The 20,808-nt window shown below is 34.3% G+C and overlaps 1 protein-coding gene across 1 annotated transcript; it reads left to right on the top strand.

The window, feature by feature from the left end:
- Positions 1-1,503: 1,503 nt before the first annotated feature.
- LOC134266037 (E3 ubiquitin-protein ligase TTC3-like) lies at positions 1,504-20,159 on the top strand (the record flags this gene model as incomplete). The annotated part of the gene is made up of 21 exons (XM_062748267.1): positions 1,504-1,635; positions 1,836-1,925; positions 2,045-2,273; positions 2,838-2,938; positions 3,173-3,306; positions 3,795-3,905; positions 4,193-6,119; positions 6,728-6,867; positions 7,149-7,217; positions 7,890-7,995; positions 8,309-8,412; positions 8,594-8,696; positions 8,839-8,952; positions 9,092-9,296; positions 9,837-9,993; positions 11,500-11,656; positions 11,929-12,144; positions 13,369-13,414; positions 18,220-18,337; positions 18,662-18,851; positions 20,014-20,159. Coding segments are annotated over 21 exons (4,595 nt in total), but the record flags the coding sequence as incomplete, so codon positions are not given.
- Between the last annotated feature and the right edge of the window lie 649 nt (positions 20,160-20,808).

Consider the following 20,808-nt stretch of genomic DNA (forward strand, 5'->3'; position numbering starts at 1 on the left):
ACCTACTTTTTAAATTTTGCGGGGATTTGTTTTCAAATTGATTTGAAGGCATATTTTGGACACTTTAAGGCCTATGATCATCAAACTTTGTCAGTTGATGCATCTTGGGTCCTCAAACAATGTCAAGTTAAAATTAGGTCATCGTGACCTACTTTTTGAACTTTATGACTTATCTTTTTATAAACATTAAATCCCATTATTTCAGACACTGGGAGGTTTACAATCATCAAATCTTGTACTTTGATGCATCTTGGGACCTTAAAACATATTTATGAAAAAGTAGGTCACTGTGACCTACTTTTTGAATTTTGCCAACATTTGTTTTCAAATTGTTTAAAACGCATATTTTGATTACCTTGAGACCTACGATCATCAAACTTGGTCAGTAGATGCACCTTGGGTCTTTGAAAAATGTCAACCAAAATGTAGGTCACGATGACCTATTTTCGACATTTTATGACTATATTTAAGTATCTTAGGTATTTATTGGCTTAGAATCATCAAACTTTGTGAGTCGATGCATATTTGGTTTTCGGAGAGTGATGACCAAAAAGTAGGTCACGGTGACCTACTTTTGACATTTTATGGCTTTATTTAAGTATCACCGGTACTTGTAGGTTTAGAATCATCAAAACTTTGTGAGTTGATGCATCTTGGGTTTTCGGAGAGTGACGACCAAAAAGTAGGTCATGTTGACCTACTTTTGACATTTTGTGGCTATAATTAAGTATCTCTGGTACTTATTGACCTAAAATCATCAGACTTTGTTAGTTGATGTATCATAGGTTTTCGGAGATTGTCGACCAAAAAGTAGGTCACAGTGACCTACTTTTGACATTTTTTGGCTATATTTAAGCATCCCAGGCACTTATTGGCTAAGAATCATCAAACTTTGTCAGTTGAGGCATCTTGGGTTTTCGGAGAATGTCGAATAAAAAGTAGGTCACTGTGACCTACTTTTGAATATCTCAGGTACATATTAGCTTAGAATCATCAAACTTTGTCAGTTTAGGCACCTTGAGTTTTCGGAGAATGTCGACCAAAAAATAGGTCACCGTGACCTACTTTTGACATTTGATGGCTATATTTAATTATCTCTGGTACTAAAATTGGCTTAGAATTGTCAAACTTTGTCAGTTGATGCATCTTGGGTTTTCAGAGAATGTTGACCAAAAAGTAGGTCATGGTGACCTACTTTTGAATATCTCAGGTGCTTATTTAATTAGAATCATCAGTCTTTGTCAATTAATGTATCTTGAGTCCTCAGAAAAATTCAATCAAAAGGTAGATCACTGTGACCTACTTATGGTATTTTATAATTATATTATGATATCTTCAGTCTTAACTGGCTAAATATTATCAAAGTTTGTAAGTTGATGCATTTTGGGTCTTATGATACTAATAGAGTTGGAGACTTCTAATAGAAGTGATGGATTGTACAATTTATCAAAAGAGCGATTCAAGGCCCTTGGGCCTCTTGTCTAGTAAGAAAATAAGCTTTGACTGTTCTATATAAACATTCATGTGTTTCAGGGATTTGTCAGAGTAATCTGTCAGGCCAAATGTAAAATAGAGTTCCATTATAACTGTTGGAGAGTCTTCAAATCCAAACAGGGAGAGAAAATTGGGGATAAGGTAAGAAATTGTGGCATGTTTTAGGTACTGTACCACCGAAATGTGGGAAAGTTGGGCATTTTACCATTAATTTATCAGTTTCCGGTGTAATTTCCGTGTGAGACATGGACAATCCCATTAGTCAAGCTGTGTATAAGATTGGGACCATGTTAATGAATTAATTTATAATAACAGGTGTATTGAATTGTATTTGTTTTAAGGATATGTTGGAAAAACCATGTCCCACCCCTAACTGCGGTACAGTCATTGTAAAAATATCGATCTTCAGACCAGACACTAATGAGAAAATTGTAAGTATTACAGAAGGTATGAATTAGCATTAATTACTTCATTCCATCAGTAAATGTTAAGTTTGAAATACTGTGAATCACAGAGATAAATGACTCATCCAAAAGTTTACTTTTTCCAGTTTGAATCAGAGAAAACAGAAACAAATAAGAAGCAGGATAAAAAGAAGAAAACAGTATTGAAGATGCCTCCATCGAATCAAGATAAAATTCAGAAAAAGATGGAGAAAAAAGAACAGAAAATGAAAAAGAAGATGGAGAATAAAGAGGAGAAATTGGACCTCGTGGAGGACATTGATCAGATGATTCAGGAGGATAAAGCCGAGAGTCAGAGGTCCGGGATGGCAGCAGGTGGGACTCGTTTTGGTAGATACTTGAACATAAATTGGCATTTTAAAAGTATGGCTCAATCACTGGGTATTGAGTAGTCATCAAAATTAGCGCTACACACTTCTGTGCTGTAAATTGTATTTATAAATTATTTTTTAGCAGTATTCATAAAATAGTGCACCATTCTCTGTGCTAAAGCCACAAAAATTTGAAGCCCGCTTTTTTAAGTACACATACAGTATTCTGTTCTGCTGAACTTATATTCAGTTTTATGAAAGGTGTTTGCTTTCTTAAGGTAGAACTTGTTATTGCCTTACATTCATCATTAGTTTGAATTCTCTTTAAATGGTAAAACCTTTACATATACTTGTACATGTTGTACTGGTGTATTTATTGTTACAAGCAGTATTGTTTTCAAAACTCCAACATACTGTAAGTTGTTAGAGTGATGTTTATATTTCATCATTTATGAATTCCTGTAATGTGTACATGTATTATTAAAGTGTTAATGAATAGCAAGCACACTGACCTATACAGAGTTTGGTGACATTCTCCTCTTTGTGTTGATTGTTTGTGATATTTTAGGAGGAGATGGGGAGAAAGGGGAAGTCATTCTCCCAGATCACACAAAGCCAGTCTCTGTTCTTCGCAAAGATGATGAGGATGTAAAACTCAACAAGTATAAGGTAAGATCTGTGGCCTAAAATTATACAACTTCCTGTGAGTGGCAAAATTACATAATTTTTTTTATAAAAGATTTAATTGAGGTACAAAGATTTGGAATTCGATGTATTACCAGTGAAACAATTAATATGTTTCCCCCTGTGACAACAAATTTACAAGCATTAGCTTGATTGATACTTTTTAAATTCTAAGCTGGTGCAGTGCAATGGAATTTTAAAAAGAAATGTTTATTGTAGGGAACTAAGAAACAGAAGAACAAGAAAAAGAAAGAGAAAGCTGCCAAACAGACAATCCCTTTGGAAGTGAACTTTACAGATGAAAAGGAGAAGACTTTGCTGAATGAACACTCCATTCCAGACTCTCCAACTAAGTAAAAATAATAAAAACTATACAAGTATTTGCTCTCCCCACCACCAAAATAAATAAATTAATTTTAAAAAGCTGCATAACAGATTGTTGGAATATTTAAGTTAAGGATCAAGTGCTAGTATATACTAGATCAGGACCATTACTACATGTACTAATTTGACTTGTTTTAGTACTTTGATACCACTAATTTTTGTGGGGGGTTAATTTTCTTTGCTTTCTGGATACAATAAATTCATGTCCTTAAGAAATATTTAATTTCATATTTTAAAATTTTTGACTCCTCAACCACCAAACCTTCCAACAAATCAATACTTTTTTCTTTCAAAACCATGAAAATTTTACCCTATGAAAAAGAGTTATTTTACAGTTTGACACACTTTGGTTGCAGAGGTAAAAGTTATAATTGTTCATAACTGCCTTAATTATATGAAATGGATGAATTTCGGCTTTAATGTTGTTGTATTTTATTTGTTTTTTTATTCTTTTTAGAGACTTTTCTGTACCAACAAATATTCATGAAAAGGTTCAAGCTTTTGAAAACTCGTATGAATCCAAAATGGGGAAGACCTTGTATGATGAAATAACAGAAAATCTTTTCTCGTAAGTACATAAATATATAGGCTTTGATTACTCTTTATATTAAAATACTTGAAGTTTCTTCACATGTGTAGTAATCACCTCAGATCACTTCGTAGCTCAGGTGGTATAACCCATATAAAAAGAATTTCAGGAATAGAGTATACTTTTAAATATTTAATACAGAAATTTTATTTTTGTTCAAATATTTAAAAATTTCTTCAGATGTATCTTTCAGATACATGTAATACTAGAGATATATGTGTAGCTACATAATTCTACACAAGTCATTACATGATTTTCTTTTTTAGATTTTTTGAGGATCTTCTTAAGGCACATGGACCACTTCATATTGAGGATGGTAAACTTACCTCCATGATTGAAGATTTCCCAAAGGATGCTAAGGAAAAAATTGAGCAAGTGGGAGGACTAAGCAATTTCCTTAAACAGTCACTGAAATTTGCAATGATAGATGACATTGTGTGTTTGTTAAAGGATTCTGTGAAAGCTCGGGAAATATCACTTGCTCGTGGCCAAGCCAGGCAGACGTTAATATCAACTAACTCAAATAATGCGTGGAAAACTGTGGGAAAACATTCAAACTCTGCTAGTGATAAATTTTCTTCTTCCTCTTCTTTCAATTCATCTGCAAGTTGTGTGACAAGTGAAGAAAAAATCAAACCATTTCACAGTCCTTATCCTGTTATAGCATCTGGAGTGGATTCATTAGACGACTTTGGTAGCGTAATAAAAAAAGGATCCATCGCAAGTTTGGACGATGATTTTGACTTGGGGCCAATAAGATCAGGCTCCAAAATGGACAGTATTGATGACATTCATTTAATATCACCAACAAAAAAGAAAAAAGGTAAAAATAAGATCAGTCTGAAGGAACTGGATGCTATAGATTCTCTGTCTTCATGCTCTGATAGTGACAGTGATTCAGCAAGTGATGATGGGACAGAGAGCCTTAATTCTGATTTTTCTAGCACGAGATCAGGCAAAGCATCCTCCAGTGTCAAGCTTCAGAGTGAGAACGGAAGACTAGGTGACTTAAAACAAAACCTGGATGTATCCAGTCGGAGTAGTTCCAAGTCGGATCTGAGTGAAAAATCAGGAAGTGATTTGTCATATGATCTTATGGCAAAGGCCTATAGAAATTCTCCCGTTGCATCCACATTCGTGAAGGACAAATCTTTATTCTTGTCTAGTTCACCTACAGTGTCTGAGAATGGACGTGCTGCAGATAAAACTTGGCAAGGACTTGCTGTGCCACAGCCCCTGAAAATCCCTTCTCAGTTCTCTCAGAGACCCCCTGTTATGTCGCTTCAGTCAGAGGCAAGTATTGCTGCAGAAAAGGAGATTAATAGAATAGACACTGAAATGGTGAAGGAGATTGCAGATGACGTGGTTGAAAGACTCTTTTCTGGGAAGAACGTTTCTCCAGCTGAACGTCAGGAGACATATAACCGTGTCACACAAGACATATGGAAAGACTTCAAGAAAAAACAAACTTCAGCTTCCTCAGTTTGGCCATTAGACAACAAGTCTCTGTACTCACAAATGTCTATGACTGCTTTGGATAATAGACAGAAGAAAACTTATGCTGAACATTTCATGAAAAGTCATTACCAAAAAAATTTGACTGACCCTTTGCAACAAACACCAGCCGGTCCTCCATCCTCTTCCAGTTTCCCATATCCTAGCAAACCTCCTATCTCCACAGTGGACAACAGTTTTCCAGCTTTACACACAATGGACAGAATTCCCCCTCCCCTCTCTTTACCTGTATCTTTGTCATCGGCCAACAGTTACAATTCCAATGCACCACTCTCTACAGTGAACCCTGGTATCTGGTCCAGTTCATTAGAGACTAGTGTCAGTCAGGGAATTCCCAGTATTCCAAATATTTCAAAATTTTCTACACCCCCACCCCCTTTAAATCTTCCATCTTTTGCATCTGGACCGTTTAGTAGTATATCTATAGGGACATCAGTAACTGAAACGTCTGTTTCGTCTACTTTGTCCTCTGTATTTGGGAGTCATGCTGATAAAAACAGTCAAACCTCTGTGGAAACCCAAGACTGTGAGATGAACACTGATCCATACGAGCCATACAGGATAGAATATTTACGTAGTCAAGAAGATTGTGAACAAATGAAGAACAGTGTGGCCAGACTGCAATCTCAAGTCCAGGAACGAGATGCTATGTTCAGGGAATGGACCATCAAAGCTCAGGTAATATAGTAATGTTATTAATGCATTTTGAGTTAACTATGTTTTTATAAATGTTTTAACCAAAAAATATTCCCAGAATTGTACATTTTTTCCTCAATGTTTAGAAATTTAGGGGCTTAAAATCGTAAAACTCTTTCCATGTTGACATTGGAAACATCTTCAATCAACATGGTAAATGAGCAGGACACAGTGATATGAAATTTGATAGTTGTATCTCAAGATTTAGGATACTAAGATGCTTAGAATCATCAATTTTGTTAGTTGACGCAAATTGAGTCTCTCAAAATGTAGGTCATCTTGACCTAGTGACTCATGGAATATGGGAATATCTAAATATTTCAGAATTCCTATAGTAAAGAGGCTTAGAATCATAAAATTTTATGAGTTAAAACATCTTTGGTAGTAGGTCCTGGTGACCTACTTTTTAAAAGGAAAAATTGGAAGTGAATTGACTATATACTGGTAAGTATCGGAAGAGTGATTCTAGGCCCTTGAGCCTCTTGTATAAAACATGCTTTTCTGACTTGATAATGGTACTGTAAATACACTTCTGGTCAAATATGATTTATTTGTAATTTATGTCTAACTCTTGAGCTTACTTTCTTCAGTCCTTAGAAACAGACTTCAAAGGAAGATCACTTCAGCTGGAGATGGAGAAAAGAGAATTAGATGAAAAAGTTCGGATTTATGAACAAGAAATTTCCCACCTGAATACAGAGCTTACCAAACAAACCTCAGTTATTCTAGAGTAAGCCATAGATGAACTAGATTTTAAGCAATTTTTGTAAATTCATATATAAATACAGTGTTAAATAATGTAAGTGATGTTTAACTCATTCGATAAAAAGAATCTCCAATGATTTGTGGATAGATTTGACTTTTATCGCACTCATGTTTCTATTCTCTTGCCAAGAATTAGGGATAAAAAAAAAAGAACTTGGATAACACAAATCATGGGAGATCCTATATACACGTATATTAATTAGTATACTTGTGAGAAATGTTTACATACCAAGATGTTGATTTTAGTTTACGGGAGAAGAAAAATCAAACAGACCAGAGATATCTTGATCTTCAAAAACAACAACATGATGAAAGGTAGGTACAAGTGATGTGTCCAAATCAAAACCGTTTTTAGGACACTGACTTCCAATTGAAAATTTAGTAACCTCCTAAAATGTATCTAATCTTTTGAATTTCTGAAAAAATATTATTTTGGTTTTGGTTGAAAGCGTATTCCGTTCCTGTGTACAAGTTTTGGTTGTAAGCACCCAAATATTTTGCTATTGATCGGTACATGTATTTAATTTTAATTATACCCCATGCAAAAAGTTGCGTGAGGATATAATGTTTTTGACCCGTCCGTCAGTGTGTCAGTCAGTCCTTTTTTTGTCAGAGCAACTCTTCATAAACCGCTGCACACAATTTCGTCAAACTTTGCAGATATTTAGGACACAATGTGTAGATGTGCATATTACCAGGAAATTCAGATTCCTTAATTTTTTACGGGAGGGAAATTTGGCATTTTTCAACTTAGATTTTTGGCGATATCTTGAATATAGAATTGAATAGTTTGTCAGCGCAATTCCTCATAAACCGCTGCACACAATTTCGTCAATCTTTGCAGATATTCAGGACGCATTGTGTAGATGTGCATATTACCAGGAAATTCCGATTCCTTTATTTTTTCCTGGAATTTCAGCACTTCGACTTTTGGGGGAGTGTGGGGTATGTGAGCTTGCTCACCTTTTCTTTTATTTTTTAATCCAGATATCGAACATCACAATTAGATCTAGAGAAGATAGAAGCTGTAAGACATAGAGAGGAACTTCGAAAACTCAGAGAAGAAGAAAGTGAGCGGGCAATCAGAGCAGAGGTAAATCTTATACTGTTGAATCGTCAAAATTTGCAGGGGCCAGTTTTTTGGACTGCTTAAAATTTTACGTTGGGATATATTTAAGTTCATGTGGACGTAATTTCAAAAAGGAAATATGATTTTGTAACCCTAGCACAATGATTTGTGGAGGATGTAAATTTGTTGATGAAGGGAACCTATGAAATCAAAAAAGATTTGAGCAACCACAAATCTATTGATTCCACTGTATCAGCATTTTGTATAATTGTTTCTTATATCCAGGAGAGTCAAACACTGATGCAGTTTACATTGTTAATGGTATCTTGTTTTGTAGGTTGAATTGCTGCAAGTCAAGAAAAACTTTACATTACAAATGCTGGAGAGATCCAAGATGGAGTACATGGTGTATAAAAATAAAGTCTCTGTGATTGTCAAAAGGCAAGCAATACATTTTGTATAACATTTACAATTACTCACAACTTAGGCCTCTTGAATAGGAACTTGTGTAAACTTTTATGATTGTTTTTTTCTTTGTTTACTAGGAACTTGTGTAAACTTTTATGATTGTTTTTTCTTTGTTTATCAGGAACTTGTGTAAACTTTTATGATTGTTTTGCAGGAGGGAGGACGAAGGTAAAACACTACCTTTGGGCCTTAAGCAGCACCTTGATCAGTACGAAGGGATTATACAGAAATGTGACGAAACCATCAGCAGGCTTAAGGTAATGCCACAATGTGACTCCCAGGGACTATTACTTCTCAAACCACAAAGATCTGAACTACCCATTTAAGTGATTTTACAGTATCTGATGCACATTGTTAGTTGATTCATCCATTGATTCTGATCATCATCTCTTATTTCAGATTGACTTTGATGCCCATATACATCAGATCCAGGGAGGGAAGAGGATGAGTGAACTGCCCCAGATCTTCATCCCCCCTCCTCCCCCGCAACCACAGATGCCTAATTTGGACTTGGTAATTCTTACTTCAAAACATAAATGAAATTGAGGGAACAGTTTAATTCTATGGACAACTCTTAATTGTTCACTGTGACAACTTAAATAATTACATATATAATAAACAGATCTTATTGAACCATTGTATTATTTTACAGCTAACAGGACAGACTATGACCAGCACAGCTAGTGCACCTTCATTACTAGCCCTGGCCACTGGTTCCCTTTCTGGTGGTGCCATGTCCAAATCTTCACCTTCCCCACCACTGAGTTCCTCTCAGTCCTCTGCCTCCAACATTCTACCTCCATCTATCCCCAGTGTACAAGCTGTTCCTCAGCCCAAGCCTCTTGGGTTACCCACAGGTAAACATAATATACCACTCGGAGTTTGTAAACCTTTTGAATAGACAGAGTATGTAGAGTCTAGGCTGCCTAATGTGACCTCTGCAAGATTTCAGTTTGAAAAAGTGTCATATGACAGAGTCTCTCGATTAAACTTCCTATAAATATCTAGGAATTGTATGATTGCTAAAATAGTCATCATTCTACTAGCCTCTAATGCTCACAAGATTAAATGAATCCCCTATGCTGCAAGAAATTTATCACAGGATTGTCTAAAATTTTCTTCAAGATTTTTAAATAAATTAGGAATGCACAATTTCTAAATTTCTAATCAGATATCTCATGTTAGTGTATCAAGTCAGTCACTTTATATAGAAAATAAAAGTTTATAGGTTGGATTAAATAGGGTTACATATGGCAGAGTCTCAAAATAAGTTTTCTTGGAAAGAGCAGATTAAGCGGAGAATAAATCTCAGTTTTGTTGTTAGATGTTTTCTTTATGAATAGTTTGAAAATCATTTTTTATAACAATAGTAATGCACTAGTGACTTTTTACTGTAGGTGTGGCCGGCTTGTCTCAGCGCCCCCTTGTTACCCCACCTATCAGCTCCATGTTACCTCAGATGTCTCAGGGAGCAGGGCCCCAAATTCAGCACAAGACAAGTAACTTTGACAAACTGATCATCAAGCTGCAGGTGGCTTTCCCTAAATACAACAGGTATGTCTTATTACAGCAGGGTTCTGGATTGATGGTTCAAACTGGTGTTTTTGATTTGTCATAATAAATATAACAAAATAATGCTTTGTTTGAAACATTGTCTTATCTTAATTACATGTAGTTAGGTATATTTTGAAATATACCAGTTTTATACTTTATCATTTTTAGCTCACCTGAGCCGAAGGCTCAAGTGAGCTTTTCTGATCACATTTTGTCCGTCGTCCGTCTGTCCGTCCGTCCGTCCGTCTGTAAACTTTTCACATTTTCGACTTCTTCTCAAGAAACACTAGGCCAATTTCGACCAAACTTGGTACAAAGCATCCTTGGGTGAAGGGGAATTTAAATTGTTAAAATGAAGGGACATATCCCCTCGCAAGGGGAGATAATCAAGAAAAGACAAAAATAGGGTGGGGTCATTAAAAAATCTTCTTCTCAAGAACCACTGGGCCAGTAAAGCTGAAACTTATGTGGAAGCATCCTGGGGTAGTGTATATTCTAAATTGTTCAAATCATGACCCCCGGGGGAAGGGCGGGGCCGCAATGGGGAATCAAAGTTTTACATAGAAATATAAAGGAAAAATCTTTGAAAATCTTCTTCTCAAGAACCACTGGGCCAGAAAAGCTGAAAATTATGTGGGAGCATCCTTGGGTAGTGTAGATTCTAAATTGTTCAAATCATGACCCCCAGGGATAGGGCGGGGCCACGATGGGGAATCAAATTTTTACATAGAAATATATAGGAAAAATCTTTGAAAATCTTCTCCTCAAGAACCACTGGGCCAGAAAAAGTGAAACTTATGTGAAAGCATCCTTGGGTAGTGTAGATTCTAAATTCTTCAAATCATGACCCCCGGGGGTTGGGCGGGGCCACAATGTGGAATCAATGTTTTACATAGAAATATAAAGGAAAAATCTTTGAAAATCTTCTTCTCAAGAACCACTGGGTCAAAAAAACTGAAACTTATGTGGAAGCATTCTAGGGTAGTGTAGATTCTAAACTGTTCAAATCATGACCCCCGGGGGTTGGGCGGGGCCACAATGTGGGTTCAATGTTTTACATAGAAATATATAGAAAAAATCTGAAAATCAAAGCTGAATCTTATATGGAAGCATCCTGGGGTAGTGAAGATTTCAAATTGTTTAAATTATGATCAGTGGGGTAGGGTGGGGTCACAATATGTATTACAAGGGGGAAATCTGGTAAAGAACAGAATGGCCAAAGCTTCACAGGTGAGCGATGTGGCCCATGGGCCTCTTGTTTTATCATCTGTAAAGTGGCAATTTCAAAAGATCACAATTATGACTAATTATTTTTCGATAAATTGAATGTAACATGAATATTGTATTAAAACTTATTTATACAAGCATATAAATATTCCTGTAGATATCTCATGATTGTTTACTGTAGTTTATGCCTATTTTATACTGTGATTCACTTCGTAGAGCTATATAACAAGTGTGAATCTTTTTGCAGAGCGTATTTCACAAATGTGACTCTCTTTGTAGAGCTATTTTCACCCAGTTGATTCAGGAGCTGAGGACAAACAGAGGAGGGTCCTTGTCTGGTATGACTCTGGATGAGATTGTGTCCCAGATAACGGACCTGATACATCACCACGAGAGACAGCAGGGCAGGAAGCCTTCTGTAGTGGCCACACAACAGGTCAGTCTTATAGCTGTGTTAATAAATTCTGTCTTTGTTACAATGATTGTAAATACAAATAAAACTTTATTTAGCATTAGCTGTACAGAATATGTTGCTATATATAAATAGGTTAAAAAAATTTTTAAATGGTTTTATTGCTTACATTTTCGACTCATGTGTTTATCGGTACTCTTTTGGGTAGAACCTTTCCTTATAATTTTACAATATACATGTATGTCAAAATTCCAAAGTCTCTTTAGATCATGCATGTTTAAAACATTTTTCTACAGGATACAATAACTCCTGGATTTCCTGATGACCGTAATAGATCCCTGGTACCCCCTGGCCTCTCTCCCTCCTGGGGCCTCCCTGGGACTGACCTGTCCAGTCTGGGGGTCACCAGTGAGGTGTTTGAGGAGGAGGAGGACCCCTGTGTGATCTGTCATGAGGAGATGACCGTCGACACTACTGTCATGCTGGAGTGTAAACACAGATTCCATGATGAGGTACGAGGGGTTCAGAAAGTACTAACAAAAAACAGTAAACACAGATTTTTCATGATGAGGTACAAGGGTTCAGAAAGTACAATAAAAGTCGCAAACACAAATCTCATGATGAGGTACAAGGGGTTCTAAAAGTATGAACAAAAAACATTAAACAGGGATTTAATCACTGTCATTCACTGAGGTACAAGGGGTTTAGAAGTACTAGCAAAAACAGTTCAGTGTAGCATGTATCAGTCCAAATGGACAGAAATGGTATTGAAAAAAATAAGCAATTTATGATACACAGTATAAATTCTCTAAGCTTTCAAGAAATTTCAAAATTTTGATAAACATAGTGGTCAGTCTACAGTTATGAAAAAAAATTGAAATAATGGAAATCTTAATAGACATCACAACTAGGGATGTCAACGAATATTCGAATATTCGAATATTCATTCAATGATTTGATATTCGAATATAGATTTATGATTCGAATATTCGTTTTAAAGTGAACAAGCATTAAAATGAGAGAAAAACTTAGAAAGAAAGTAGAAATTGAATCAAGTTTGTACAAAATTGAAAGACACTGACCTCTTGGATTATCTTAAAGGTGTGAAGAGTGTATCTATAAGAGTAATTTATTCATTTTTTCACTTAATTAGTGGTATAAGGGTGTCCAGTACTTACAATCAGCTTGTATTGTTGTAAGGACACAGTTTTACATGGATCCCTTGTTTATATAAATATAATTGAAATCATTATCATGAAATTAATAAGCCAAAATTAATTGCTTTTAATATTTTTCTGCTAGATAATTGTTCTGCTTGGTATATTTATAGGAGTTATCAGTGTATACTTTTGTAAGACGATCAATTAATCTGAAATATACTGGAGAACCTTTTGAATTTTCAAAGAAAAAATTACATTTTGGATGTATACTCTTCATATAATTGATAACTAGAAAAAAAATAATTGAGGTGCATTTACCAAACTCTACATGAGTTCTTATTCTAAAATAATGGCATAAAACCTATACTGCTTGACAGGAGATTGAATACATATATTTTATAATGAAAATGTATTTATTTTATCGAATATTCGAATATATTCGAATACTTCCATCGAATATTCGAATATCAATTACTGACAATTTTGACATCCCTAATCACAACAGAACTCCTACTTTGTCAATAACAAGAAATTAAACAAAGAACATGTATGTATATATATTTTTTTCTTTTACAGTGTATCAGGAAATGGTTGAGAGAACAGAGCACCTGTCCAAACTGCCGAATCTATGCCCTTCTACCAGACGAGTTCCCAAGTCTGAGATAGGCAATAGAGATGGCAAAAAATTAATTTTTGAAAAACTTTTTTTGTGGTGTTAGTATTAGAACTTGATGAGTTCTATTATATGATGATATTAATCAGTGTTTGTTAGTTTTATATTGTTTTTCTTGATTGGATTTGGTAAATTTGACTTAAATTGTGAGCAAAGACTCTTTACTTAGATGTAAATGAAGATAACGAGGAATAAGACAGAGAACAATAATAAAAGGACAAGTATTTTTATTTGAACTTAACTTTAATATTATTTCTGTTTGATGTGATTATTAAGTTTTATGAAGAAAGTTCAGCTTGTACCATTACTTTTGTTGTCTCTGAACAAAAAAAAAATAAACAAAGAAATTGATATTTTTAGTTTAGTTTACTCTTATTTATGTAGGCCACTGAGCAGACTACTTGCTGTCTGATCTTGTTTTTCATCATTGGATCCCTTATCTAAGCTCCTCATACTGAATGTAATTTGCAAAAAAGACATTTACAAAATTCTAATTACATAGTGGAAAAGTATCTCCTATTTTACTTTGATCAGACCCATGTATTAGGTTTCGCATAGCAAAACTTTGCCATTACCATTCTTTCTATGATATTTTGTGTTCAACAATTTAAAGCCTTAATCTTGAACCCCCACCCAATCCTTACAAAAATTTAAAAACAAAAAAGATGTGTTTGTAGACACTGATACTGCCATATAACAGCTTTTGTTAGTATCTCAAATGCATGAAAAATGTTGCTTCCAATGAAACGATTTGCTCTCAACAAAGATACCTGTAAGATATGACAACCAAGCAGTGTTATGGCCAAAGTTTATTTTTTTAAATGTGGGTGAAACATCAAGGTCGTATGATTAAATTAAAGGAATCCAACAGAGGGCCTTGTTATAAGACTTAAAATATCCCTTATCACATGATATGAAGCTCGCCCTGACAAATGTTATCAGTATGATTGATGCCAAATTGCCAATCTCATTTTTCGGCTCCCATTATCCAAGATTCTGGGGTTAACGTTGTTGCCCTGTCTGTATGTCCACAAAAACTTTAAGCTGGCCCATAACTTCTGACTGGGTGCTGGCTTTTATATTTCACAGGTGTATTCTTTGTAAAAGACCCCTCTTTGGGTACCACCAAATTTGACCTTGACCTTGGAGTTTGACACACTTTACAAAAATACCAAAATCTCCAGGGTCAAAGTTGTTGGTATGCAATGAAAGGTCTTGTCACAAGGATTACATATGTGAAAAATGAAAGCCCTAACCATTCAAAAGTCATGTTCAAGGTTAAAGTATTTTAAAAGTAGGTCAAATGCCAAAGTCAGGGTTACAGGGTCAAAGTTGTTGGTATCCAATGAAAGGTCTTGTCACAAGGATTACATATGTGAAGTATTAAAGTCCTAGTCTTTACCGTTCAATGTTAAAGTTTTTTTAAAGAAGGTCAATCTCCAAGGTCAAACTTGTTGTATCCAGTGAAAGATCTTGTCACAAACAATATACAAAGTGTAAAAGTTCTAGCACCAACTGTTCAAATGTTATGGCCTAAGTAAAAGTTTGGTATTTTTGTATAAAAGTGTGTCAAACGCTAAGGTCAATGGATAAAAGGTCAAATTTAGTGGTACCCAAAGAAAGGTCTTGTCACAAGGAATACACCTGTGAAATATGAAAGCCGTAGCCGCACCCAGTCAAAGGTTATATACCAGGCCAACAAAATATATACTTTTTGTAATAATACCCATTAATTATATGATTACATGTACTTGTTTGCTATTATCCGTCTGGTCATTGCAGTATAAAGCAGCTTGTTTGTTTTTTTCTTTATATATTACATTATATCAGTATGTGATGCTTATATTTCATTGTGAACTATACCAGTATTTCAAATCTGAGAACTTTTGCAAGTGAGGATCAAGCCAATTTTGCACCTGATGCAACCATTACCTGTTAATGTTGTTATAATCATGATTACATTGTTTGTTTTTTTTTTAATTGTATATGCCTCCTGAGGGCCTTGATTGGTGAATAAATAAAAAAAATAAACATACTATGTACATATCCCTTATTTGACTGTACTGCAACAAAAATGGGGGGGGGGGGGGGCAATCAGTCTTTGACATAGAAATTTCTATGGCAATAGTTATGTCTGAAAGGGGGGGGGCTGGTCCCTCCTGATACTACATGCCTGCTTTGTACATTTTGAATTCCACACAGTAAATCTGACTTTTTCAGTCTGATATACGTTTTTCTCATGCTTGTTGATTACTATTTAATCAAAGACCATCATGGTCCGTAAGTTTACGTTGAATGCAAGTTTGCATAAAATTTGACCTTCATTTGTCCAGCTTTGCCCTTAGTGCAAGCTATGTTAAAATGTTTAAATTTTAGTATTAAATGCATTTTTTTTAAATATTGCAATCATTAAATTGCCATTTTATATAATTGAGCATATACATGTAGGATTAATAAAACTTATTTTCTGTGTTTGTTTAATTAATTGTTTCTTTTCATTTATTGAAAAGGGGGGTGTTATTGATTATGCAGTGAAAATGCACAATTAAAAAAAAACTTCCTCTTTAGGAGAAATGGATTACTTTTTGAGAATCTTTTTTTGTGCTCTTGGGTTTGACAAAGTGCAAAATTCAGTGAAAGGAACAAGGGTCATGCCCGCCTCCCCCCCCCCTCCCCCCCCCCCCCTTGGGTCAGGAGTTCTGATGTTATTAGATACGATATTATATTTTTATTATTTAATTAATATACATTCATTCTTTGAAAATCTTCATTTCTGTTCCTTAGTACTTATAAATTTAGCAGATAAACTATGTGCATTAGTGGGGGTTATATGAGCAATTTTAAAAGTGCATGTAAACGTGTTTCTCACAGAGTTATGAAACTTAATTATAATAGCTCTGGGATCAGTGGTTCTGGTTGTGGTTCTATTGATTATATGGTGAAAATGCATCAATACTTTGAAAATCTCATCTGCTGTTGAGTGTTAAGAAAAAAGCCAAATGAAAAAAGAAAGTTGTGCTTATATAGAACTTCCAAAATATAGTAGTAAATTTCGTGAGCCCTTGATATTGTCCTTAAAGATCCCTTAATTGTTTGTTATTCAGATCGGGCAATTTCTTGTTATCGTAAATTTTATCAAAATGTGTGTAAGAATAGCATGGTACTACCAGAATTTTTTTTTTTTTAACAAGTTTTCTTATATTATCAATCTTTTGTAAATAAATACTAATACTTTAGACTCATAGGTGTGTATTGGTCAGTAGAGTAGTTAAATAGATCGACCAATTCCTCAATTTGATTTAATCCGGTTTCTTATCGACATTATTTACATTTTTATTATTTATTTGTTATTAATTAGCATGATTAATTCATTTATTTTTCACTTTCTTTCCTTGCCGCGAAAAACTAGCATTCTATAGGGACAATCCCAAGATATTCCGAAGAGCATCACATGACATTTGTTGTCGATTTTGGACTATTCCATATTGAAAAGGAAGGTTATAAAAGGTTATCAAAGTCATGAAAATAAAACATAGGTCTTTAGCTGGTAAAATAAATCATATTAAACGAAGTTAATTTTTTATTTCTCTGCTTATTTAATTTAAAGATATTGATTTAAAGAGATAAAGTAATATATCAGAAAAATCTGCTATCCTGCTCAACACCTCACAAAGTTGGTATACCACATGGGCAGATGGGTTTCATGAAGGACAAAGACTGGTCCAATATGGCCACTGAAAAATAACCAAGGATTGTGAATTTTTGTGATATCTGAGAAAAAATGGCAGAATTATTGTCAGTCCAAGTACATTTACCACCCAATTCTAAACTTTTGATCGAAAAATCTAGCAAGAAGTCTTCCTTGGACAGTGTTAATCGTGTTGGGCGAGATAGACAGTTTGATCATGGAACTTTTGCACAACTTCCAAAAAGAAGAGCTGCGAATGTGGAGTTTAAGGATCTTGTGTACAAGGTCCGCGAGGGAGGAAGGCATAAAGGTGAGTTAGTACAGAGCAGCACCTGTTGAAGTTGTTTATGTGCCATGTCAGTCAGTGACTTAACGCTTTCATCATCTGGCTAAATCAGCTGTTCACCAATCCACGTATTTTTTGCCAGAGCTGGGGTTCTCAAGAGGGAGGATTAATCCCCAAAGTTTACACACTGCTCTGGTACCTTAAACATTCAAAACATATTCTTTTTTAATGTCTTATTATTACACTTTGTTCCTATAAAAGCAATGGTTTATATTTTAATATAAATTAAGTATACTAAAATAATTTCAACTCTCAAATTTCATGATTTTGGTCAATAAATAATTTTTATACGAAAAAGTGATTCAGTCAATTTACTATCAGTGTATCAATAACTGTTTTTATCATATGCAGACTTAGTATTGAAAAACATTTCGTAATCACCTCCCGTGCAAATTCTGCTGTCAGTGGAGCTTGAAGGCAAAATGTAATGAAAAGCACAAACTAATGTACAAGTGTGTAACACCCACAGCATTTAGCTGTTAATACTTGTGGATTTACGATATTTAATATATAACAACATAATCATTGTCAGATATGAAGAGCAATTATGAATGCTTACTCCTGATTCCCATGTATGTGTTTGAACTAAATTAAATTATTCATATTCCTTGTGTAAGTTACTAAAAGAATTCATAGATTTAATCCACTCATTAGTACACCGTACCATCAGATTGTCATTTGATACAATTTGATACGTGTTCTGTCTTTTTCTTTGTGCAGGACCAAAGGTCATCCTGAAGTCCATATCTGGAGAGTTTCGATCAGGGGAGTTAACTGCTATAATGGGGCCATCAGGAGCAGGAAAATCTTCTCTGATGAATATATTAGCAGGATACAGGTAGATCACTTTTTTACGTAGTATCCAGAAGTTATTTTAAATTGCTTTGTTCTACAGTGATCAGTGTTTTAAAATTTTCAAAATGTCCTTTCTAACCAAGACGAATATGTTGAGGTATAGTTTCTTTACTATTTTTTAAACTGTGTCCATAATTGAATTGCAATTGTTTTGTAAAGAATTGATGAAGACAGCACAGTCAAGAAATTGAATGCTTAGATCATGAATTTCTGTTAAGAGCAACTAAAGAGTGTAAAATTAAAATCATAAAATGATTTTACATCATTGTTTGAAATGATGCTAGTTTTATTGTTCTTCCTAATATAGAACCTTAAATGTGACTGGAAAGATCCATGTCAAGGGTAAAGACCGAGACTTACGGACGTTTCGGAAGATGTCGTGTTACATCATGCAGGACGACCACCTGCTTCCTCATCTAACGGTTGAGGAGTCCATGATGTGCTCAGCCAATCTAAAACTCACCGAGAAAATGTCCACCAAAGAGAAAGAAGACAGGGTAAGTTGGGATTCTTAAATTCAGAGTTTGTTCATTGTTTTGGTAGCTTTCTAAGAGAAATATTTTAAACCAACTGTAGATATTTAATTTCCATCAGTTTTTTGTTTAATTTGAGAGTAATATATTTTTATTTTAAATTCAAAATTAATGAAATTTCAAAGCATATACACTTAATTTTCAATATTAAAGATATTTCTGATTTTGTACAGTGTTTCGACTTAAGGTAGGATTCTTCTCTGGTTTCTGACTAGATGAAACACTCAAAGTATATTTGCTTATATGTCTTATATATTGAGGTGTAAGATCATAGTTTTCTTTCCTCATCACAATTGTACAACTTTAAATAGAAATGGTAAACTGCGTTTGAAAACTAGCAGGGACTATATTTTTGGCGGAATGATGGTGTATGAAAATATCTTCTTTTCTGCCTCTCAAAATTATAATAGAACAATGAATTTAGTTATAATTTTTACACAATCGAAGTCTTGGAGAAATTTTCAAATGTAAGTTAGATTAATAATGAGGGACTAAACTTTCAAAATATATCAAATAAATATGATTTTTCAAACAAACTAGAACTTCATTAGCTTTTAAACGCTTCCTATCAAAGTGCAGATTTGAGCCAAAAATCCATAAAAAGTATTTTTTCTCTCTTAGTAAACGATCAAAACTTTTTGTTTTTGTATCATTTTGTACATTTATAAGACTACTTTATTATATGTGAAAATAAGAAAAAGTTAAATATAGGAAGCATATGAAAATAACTAATATATCCTAAAAAATTAAGAAAAACAGAGAAAATTCGGATTAGCCAATATCCAGTTAAGTTAAATTATTTGTGTAAATTTGGTAATATCATGCTATAGATCCGATATAGTAATATGTTTTTATGCAAAAAGAACAATCATTAAACTTTTGAAATAGAAGTAGGTATCACATGATTGGCAACAGTTATTTTTTATTCTTAATGTCAAGGAAAAAGATAATGACCTTGACCTGACCTTGCCTCTAATATAAAACGGTCAAATTTAATCTTACTGATTCTATCACTTACTGGTATTGTCTTCTTGATTCTGTGAAAATTTCATTAATTTTTAAATATTACAAATAGTAATATTGATAATCCTGTAGACTTAAACATGGTTTGTTTTAAATTTTGAAGGTGGATGAAATCTTGGAAACTCTGGGACTCCTGGAAACCAAGAAGACGAGAACCAGTAATTTATCTGGGGGCCAGAGGAAGCGACTGTCCATCGCCCTGGAGCTGGTTAACAACCCTCCCCTCATGTTCTTTGATGAGCCCACAAGGTAAGGATTATGTATCTAGCCAATAACAAAGGCCTAGTGACATGATGGTGTGATAGATTGATGAGTAAACATACTTTCTGTCCAATTTATTGAAAGGAATGTTAGTTTACCCAAAGAAGTGACATCTTCTTGAGTTAACACAATGCTTTGTTTGATTTTATCTCATATATGAATTGATCAGTTGATGTGATAGGAAGAGTGCATTACATAACAGTAAGAGCTATTTTACATGAACCTAATCAACTTAAAACCAAAGAGTTAGCAACATCAGTTGACTTGCTGAAATTTTAGTGTACTACGGTAGTTGTATTCACTGACAGCAAGGAAACATAGATATATTTTTCAGCTTAAGAAATCCATAATGCTCTATCCATTCAATATCAGACATTTTTCAGCTCTTTCCCCCCCGCTATAATAGGGAAATGGTACCACTTTTAATTTAAATTATTTTAAGGCTTATTGAACTAAGTTTAAATGGCTTTTCACACTACATGATACATATTTCATATTGTGTTGCATTGGACCCAAACCTTTATGTGTAATCTACCAGTTTACAACTCCACATAATACAAGAGACAATACTTTGTCAGCAATATTCTTTCTTGTCAGCATTCTTTGATATTTTGAAATATCATCTTGTTTTCTGAGA

The sequence above is a fragment of the Saccostrea cucullata genome, unplaced genomic scaffold (genome assembly GCF_032062105.1).
Source record: "Saccostrea cucullata isolate Sc308-1 unplaced genomic scaffold, CSIRO_AGI_Scuc_v1 ctg10567, whole genome shotgun sequence".
Taxonomy (NCBI): Eukaryota; Metazoa; Mollusca; class Bivalvia; order Ostreida; family Ostreidae; genus Saccostrea; species Saccostrea cuccullata.